The sequence below is a fragment of the Cucumis sativus genome, chromosome 7, assembly GCF_000004075.3.
Source record: "Cucumis sativus cultivar 9930 chromosome 7, Cucumber_9930_V3, whole genome shotgun sequence".
Taxonomy (NCBI): Eukaryota; Viridiplantae; Streptophyta; class Magnoliopsida; order Cucurbitales; family Cucurbitaceae; genus Cucumis; species Cucumis sativus.
This window is the reverse complement of record NC_026661.2, coordinates 17,842,896-17,850,969: the sequence shown is the minus strand read 5'-3', so window position 1 is coordinate 17,850,969 and position 8,074 is coordinate 17,842,896. Positions and strand designations below refer to the sequence as shown.

The 8,074-nt window shown below is 31.2% G+C and overlaps 1 protein-coding gene across 1 annotated transcript; it reads right to left on the bottom strand.

Moving 5' to 3' along the window:
* Window positions 1-494: 494 nt before the first annotated feature.
* On the bottom strand, window positions 495-5,030 carry LOC101221331 (RNA-binding protein BRN1). Its single transcript, XM_004148836.3, has 9 exons — window positions 4,736-5,030; window positions 4,447-4,529; window positions 3,161-3,212; window positions 2,874-2,999; window positions 2,692-2,771; window positions 1,976-2,155; window positions 1,346-1,679; window positions 1,113-1,256; window positions 495-963 (listed from the first exon to the last, which is right to left on the bottom strand). The coding sequence occupies exons 1-9, from the start codon at window positions 4,923-4,925 to the stop codon at window positions 836-838; spliced, it is 1,317 nt and encodes a 438-aa protein (XP_004148884.1). The 5' UTR covers window positions 4,926-5,030; the 3' UTR covers window positions 495-835.
* Window positions 5,031-8,074: the final 3,044 nt, after the last annotated feature.

Below are 8,074 nucleotides of genomic sequence, written 5' to 3'. Positions count from 1 at the left end.
CAAAATATGTATCGAAAGAATCAAACTCAAAAATCAATTAACCGTAATACCTGTATAATGCAGCAGCTAATGAGTTTGCATGGTAACAAATATCCAAGCATTCTTCATTTGAAAACTGCAAAAAGAAAATGAAATAAAAGAATTAAGTATTGAATCTTGTGTCTGTGATTGTCAAAATAAAGATGCAAGTCTGTGTATGAAAAACAGCAAAGCCACATGAATAATAAACCAACAAAGCCATCTTCTAACAAAATATAAGGACGAAAATCAAATAACTTTTTGCTGTTTAAATCAATGCGTTTAAAAGGATGTCAGATTGTTTGAAACTATGTTGATCATCTTCAACAGCAGGTCTCTTCATTCTGGAGGAAAAACAATATAGATAATCAAGAGCAAGATACACTTCCCACAGTACAACAACCAACAAAGTGCACGAGATGACTTTTTGTTTCAAAGAAACAGAAAGAAAACCAGAAGAAAAAAAAAGCATCAAATTAGGCAATACTAAATCAATAAACCTAAAAGAATCAAGAAATCATTTATAATTACATGGTATTTTACAATCAACAGATGTCCCGGAAGAATCAATTAAAGAATGTTAATCTTCCAAAATACATAAATTACAAATTGCATCAGCATGGCCGAACCATGAATTACAAGTATCTTTGATTTGATCTGATGCAATCACAGGCAGGATGGAGTAATGAATTTTTAAACATAGAAAGTCCCTAATCCACCCCAAGATATCTGATAATGGAATGATTGTCATGCATTTAGGCCCCCCCAGTGTCAGCAAGTGGTAGCAAATTTGCTGCCTTCGATAACGTTAACCGAATCAATATGGTTTACTCTGTTTGTTGTCTCTCTTCAGCTGGACTTTTAATTTCTTTCCACCTAATTGGCATCCATTCATCGTACTTATGGCAGATTGAGCAGCCTCGGCGGAATCATAACTAACAAACCCTGTAGAGGAAACAACGGTTAGACATCTACACATACCAAAATACAGAAAACACTTTCATCTTCAACATTTGATTTTGCAAAAAGTTGCAGGTGTAAAATAGCAAGAAAAATTTTCAACCCCTCATTAAAGGTATTATAACTGTGCTCACCAAAACATTTGCTAACTCCAGATGTTTTGTCAACAAATACTTTAGCACTCAAAACTCGGCCAAATGCTCTAAAAGAGTTAGCAAGCTCCCGATCTCCAAATTCTTGGGGTATGTGATAAATAAAAAGATTCGCACCAGGTGGACCTAGAGAAAAAAGATCGTGAACTATAATTCCCTGAAGCTCAAAACCAATCAGCAAATCAAAGTTGGATAAAAGGGGAATAACTATCTACCTTCAATCTGACCTCCAGACCCTTTACCCATACTAGACGTCGGAGAGTTCTTGCCACCAGTAAATGGCCCTGGACCAGGTGAACTGCTCACAACCCCTGGACTCATCATTCCTCCAGGGTACGCCATGGGATGCTGAAGAGCTGGAACTCCAGGATAGGCAGAGTAGCTTGCAGGAGGCATGGCATAATTCCTAGTGGCCATACCTGGGCCAAGGTCAGGTGGGATCCCACGCATTGCATTACCTTGGTTTAATTGAGGTATCATGTTGGGAAAACCAGATTGATTCTGCATTGGAGGTAGGTGATATTGCATAAGCCCATAACTTCCAGGAGCCTACAAAGAGAAAGTAAAGACTATCATTGGCTACCTTCGTGATTCAAAATAAAAATGCTCAATTGTAAACATGAAAATGAAAATCATTTAAGATCATGGATCAGGTACATGATTGATAACATTCATACCATTCAAACAAAAACCGTTCTTTTGAAGTGCATGTTAACCAAAAGTATAATAACAAGGACAACACAGATCCCTATGCAATAAATAAAAAGAGAGGAAAAAAGATCCTTGGACATGACACATACATACATACAAATTGAAGAAGCCTAAGAACAATCCCCTGCACTGACCTGATAACCATAGCCGTTATATGGTGGAACATAACCCAGTGGCATGGCTCCAAACAGTGAAGGATGTTGGGAGTCTGCATTAAGCACATTAGTGGCCTGTGATTGAGCTTTCTGAGCTTTCCGAGCTTGCCTTTCCTTCTCTGTGTCGGCCCATTTAACAACCAAAGGGACACTGGATCCCTGGGTAGGGGGAAAAATAATCAAATACATGATGCCTCCGTAAACCTATGTCTGTAAGTATAAATTCATAGTCTTCCATACTTTCAACGGGGTAAAAGATATGAGTATTAAGACAGACTATCCTACTTACAGGAAGCTAGGATTTTCATAATATGTCAGCCCTAAAATAACGTTGCCTTATGCAAGAATACTCAACTATTGAGTACATTGAATTTGACTTGAATAATGATAAAAAAAATCCTTTCCAAAAAAATTCCAACCAGTTATAGTAGCTAAAAGAATTTTAGCCGTCAAATAATAATAATAATAATAATAATAATAAACCCCACGAAAAGTGTTCAACATAACAAGAGCAAACAATATCTTTGTTCTGAAATGTCATTAAAATGTCGGGAAATATTAGAAGTGCCCACAAAGGTACAAAATATCAACGACGTGAATATGGATTTTCAGCAATATATAGGCTTTCTATGATTTCAATGATTTTAGTATTAACCTCCTATCTTTTTCCGGAAATATCATGAAAATTCCATTACCTCCATTTTACACTTTCCGTTAATTGCCTCAAGTGCTGCCACAGCTTGATCCTTCGTCTCATACTTCAAGAATGCACAACCTGAACATGAGCAACACATGGAGCTAATGGTGAAGATTCAACTGAATGTGTGATATCTTTCACAACTTCAACTAAATCAAGCTGAAACAAACCAAAAACTACCTTTACTTGTCTGCTGTGAACCTCTTAATATTTGCAAGTCTTTTATAGTTCCATACTGAGAGAAAAGACCAGAAACTTCATCTTCGGATACATTTTTCGGAAGCATTCCAATAAAGAGTTTGTGTTCTGCTCTTTTCAGAAATAACCAACCATTACTATCCATACAAACTAAATATTAATCTTTCAGGAAGATAAATACAAGATCGTTAAGAAAGTGGCAATGTAGGTTGATGGATGTTAGGAACCATCTTTTAGATGAGATATTCAAGCAGGGAATGATATTACACCTAGTCTTTCCAGCTCGCCATCTGCATATTTAACTTGCAACGGACTAGAAGCCTGGATTGAAGAGAGAATGAAGGGTATTACTACACACATTGACAAGAACAATGTTTAATTACAGATTTCACGGAAAAATTGAAAGACATTTATTTTATCAGAGGTATGGTTCATTGACTATAAACTATATTTGAGTACTGATTTGGTCCTTCGAAATTCAATTGCAGCGTTAGGACAGATTATTAGATCAAATTCAGTTCGGTGCAATGGCAAGGGCAAGAGAAAAATAGAAAAGAATGTCTCAGCAAGCATGGACTTAATACTTCAAAATACCTACGATTCATCAAATAAATTCCAAGAATAGCATACAAATTAAATAAAATAATTTGAGTCCACTCTACCACTATTTCCTAAATATTGCCCATAATTCCATAAATTTACAAACATTAAGAAGCTCCAAAGTGAATCAGAAATATACTTCACATGAAATGCCTAAAGTCAACTCTACAATTATTTCCTAACCAACTCACCAAAATTTTAATCATTTCGGCAAATTTTAACCATTAAAATGGTTATCGATGATATTAACGATAGATTCGATGGAAACCCATACTCTTCCTCGCATAATGAATACATCATTGTTTGTCTCTTCAAAACGCCTTTTATCACTCAATGGCAGACCATGCCAGTTACAAGCAGAACGATCACATCAGAAAATCAATGCTCGGATCAGAAGTTGATCCCACTTCATTGATGCGCAAATCTAGCTTAATTTAGTAAAAATAATTTCTCTAAAAGGTCTCCCTTTCCTTTTGTTCATCACAAAGTCATATCTTTGCATTCAATGCTAAATCACAAGGATAACATCTTTCAGAGTTAAAGAGCTTGATTCCGTAAAGCATAATTAAATAAAACTATTATAGTAAAAGAAAAAAAATGAAAAGAATCAATAATTATTTTTCCTTAAATAAAGGGAAGTGAAATCTTAGAGTTGTAGAGCGCTCAATTAGTTCATTTTCAAGTCCAAAATATAAGATGTATCACAATGTGGTGTAGTCTGAAACTAGAAAGCAGCTTTTACAGAAAAGCCAAGAGTTTTAGAATTTCAAGGTTATTGATAACAGCAATTACGCACAAGGCCAAGTCTATCGCATCGATCAATTGCATTGATTAGCATTATCGACAAGAAAAAAAGAAAAGACATAAAAAACAAAACAAAACATTGAGAAGAGAGAGACAGAGAGAAATAAAAATGATTAACAATTCGCAACTTAAAAATCCAGATTCCACTAACCCCAGGCAAAGTTTTCTTGTTATGGCAAGCATTGACCGCCTTATCCGCCTCTTGCCTCGAAGGACAAATCACGAAACAGCAACCTGAAAAATGCAGTAACCAAAACAAACAACAACAAAGATTAGGGTTCAAAACATGAGTTCACAATGTCAATCGATGATTAGACTCTACTCAAATTGAATCAAACCAGAAATCATCACAAACGAACATAACGAAAGATAAACAGAGAGAAGGCGAGTGTAAATGTAAAATTAAAAAAAAAAAAAAAAAAAAAAAAAAAAAAAAAAACCTCTGGAGGCGCGAGTGGTTTTGTCTCTGATGATGTTGACTTCATCCACAAGTGCAAACTCTTGGAACATTGTGAGAAGTTGAGGTTCGGTCATATGCTTTGGAACTTGACCAACAAAGAGTTTGACGCTGTCTTCTTCCTCCTGATTACTACTCTCCTTTCTCTCTCCTCCTCTACTCCCTTCCGCCATTAATGCCGGTTTGAAGCTTTCTCTCTCTAGATTTCGCCGTCAACTTCTCTCTCTGAGATTGGATTTTTCTTGGGAGAGTCTTCGTTGGGAAAAAATATAAAAAATATAAACTGAATGGCAAAAAATTGGATCTCTTCCAATAAATTTTTTATTATAATTATTAAATTCAATTTGATTTAGCCCTTCACTTTGTCCCTTATTTACTAATATGCCATTACAGCTGTTTTTACTTCTTCCCCTCTTTTTTGTTCTTTTGTTGTACCCAAAGTTGGTGTACTTATTTATGTCTTCCTCAATTACTTTTTTGCCCTTTTTTTATTAAATCTTTTTCTTCTTTTCTATTTCCTTTATATAAAAGACAATGCCAATACTCAATTCTCCCAAAATACAACCTTTTTTATTTTGTTCTATTTTTAATAATAAATAACCCTTCTTTTTCTTTCTTTTTTCCCACTCTATTTTACTTTTCTAGTACTTCGGTTAAATCCATTCTCTCAAAATTAATTTCTATCAAAATTAGTTAAATAATAATCAAAAGTTTAATGCAAGAAAATATTATTGAAAATAATATTTTTAAAGTTTAAAATAGAAATGTGAATAAATAACAAGAAAAAAAAAACTAACAGCTATGATAAATTTAATATTTATTAAAAGTTAGATTTGGACCATTATTAAAACTTAAAAGTACCTTTAACTAACTAAAAACCAAATTTAAACTTTTATTTAATTTGAAAAACCTAAAAATAAAAGCTTACAAAGTTTTTTCTAAAAAAAAAAAGAATTTTGCATGCTTTTCTTTTTTGTGAAAAGATCTAGCATGTGTTTGATATATCATTAAATTTAAATTTCTCCTTTTCCTAATTGTCTTTATTGTAATTTCCATCTTTTCAATTCGGGAAAGGAAACACAAATCTGTCTTTTAAATTAACCTTTTGGAAAAACAAAGGATATGAAAAGACCTCTTTTCTTTTCTAAATTCCAACCACACTAAAAAGGTTCAAATTTAACAAAAATAAAGAAAGAAAAAACAATACAATATTTGTCTTCAAATAATGACTTTCTCTCCTTCCAATGAAACCAAAATTATTATTATAGTTAAAATACTATTTTCTCTATATATTTTAATTTTGATAGCTTTTGATATAGTTGGTAAATAGTTTTTTTTGTTTTGTTTGTATTTGAAAATACTCCATTAATTTATTAATCAAAATGGTATTTTAACCAATTTTAATTTGGTTTTAAAACAATTAGGGTAAAGAGTTATAATTTGGAGGGATTAAGTGGAGTAGGGGTAAAAAGGTAAATAAGGAAGAAGGGTGGCACGGACGTAATAAAGTGAGGGAAGGAAGGGTGTTAGGTTAAAGAGGCCAGACTGTCGCGCCAACAAGGTTCCAGGGGTGCGCCCCAAACACGGAGAGACCAAGCTGTTTCTCGTGTGCCAAATCGCCTACTTCCACAATCAAATTTAATCCCTTTTCTTTTTATATTTATTCATTTCTTTAATTTAATCTCTCTGCTTTCGACTTAGTCTATCGTATTATTATTTCCAAAATGTTACTTCCGCTTTCCATCTCCTTTCATTCTACTATTTCCATTTTTTTAAATAAAATTATATTTATCTAAATTATATTTATAAATAACAAAACTTACACTTTTGGAGAGGCACTTGCAAAAATAGTAAAATAAGTTATAATAATTCAGTTCATATTACACACATTTTATTATTTGCAAAAATGACAAAAACAAAGTCCAGCTCACACATTAAGAGGTAGAATGTCACAAATGTTCTCGTTACTAATATATTTTTTATACACCTAATACACCAATTGACACACCCGATAAATTTGATTGGTACACTTGATGAACCTGATACTTTTTAATACATTTGATACCAAAACATTACTAATATATGTTTGATACACTACAAATACATTTTGTATTTTTCACTTATACAATTGATTGATTAAATGCACTTGATATGCTTGAAGTCTTATTTATACATTTGATATACTATTGACATACACTTAGTAAACTCTATTCATATACTTGATAATGATTCACTTTACTGATATTTTTTTAACAATATATTGTTGATATACTTGATAATGATACAATGAGTTACATCATTCATATACTTAATAATACTCTAATGAACTGCATAAAATTTGAAGAGAAAAATAATCAGTAAGTATATTAACCAACTAATACATATAATAAAAGTATATCACAACACTGATATACGAAACTGAGACAAAATAAAACCAAAATAATAATGTAAAAAAATAAAACAAAATCATTTGGAATTAGATTCAACTCAAAATACACATCGAAGAAAGTAAAAAAAATCACAAATGAAGTTAAATTATTCCGATCAACAACCATTATATTATATTTCATATTACAATTATTGTACTATTGATATTTTAAAATTAAGACTAAGACAGAACGAATAAATAATTTTTATAGTATAAGAATAAACAAATAATTAAGGTCTTAAAAAGTGGAAACATAAATAAATAATAAGTAGAAAATTAAAAAGAAAAAGAGAAATAAGTTATTAAAGAGTAGTTTATGAATAATATCAAATTTACCATGGAAAAGTAAATTTTTTTCCATTTGTACAAAATTTTAAAGCAATGTACTATAATTGTTATATTATATTCTTAAAATGTTATCATATGCAATTTTTCTATTTTTTATTAGAATTTACTTGTGTCTTTTGTCATATTAAAAAAGTACAATGACGTGGATTTTATTGTCATAATTTTCTTTGATATTTTTGCAAATTTCTCGTAATATAGTTATTAGGTTACTGTTGCGATGTCTTTTTCAAATTAATGATTTATTTGGGTTATTGACTTTTTAGAAGTTAAAACAAATGATATTGTCACTTAAAAATGCATTTTCAACCACTTAATGCATCTTAACCTCTAATAAATTAGAAGTTAAGATAATGTAATAATTTTTATTTTATTATATTCACAATAATGATTTTTATTTTATTGATTTTAAACTTAAATTATTTATTACTTTCATTCAATTAATTTTTTTTATTTTTTAATATTTTTTTAAAATTTATATCACATTAATTGAATTGCTTGACCATAGTACAAATTTGTATTTATTTTGTTTTACACATTTATTTTCAC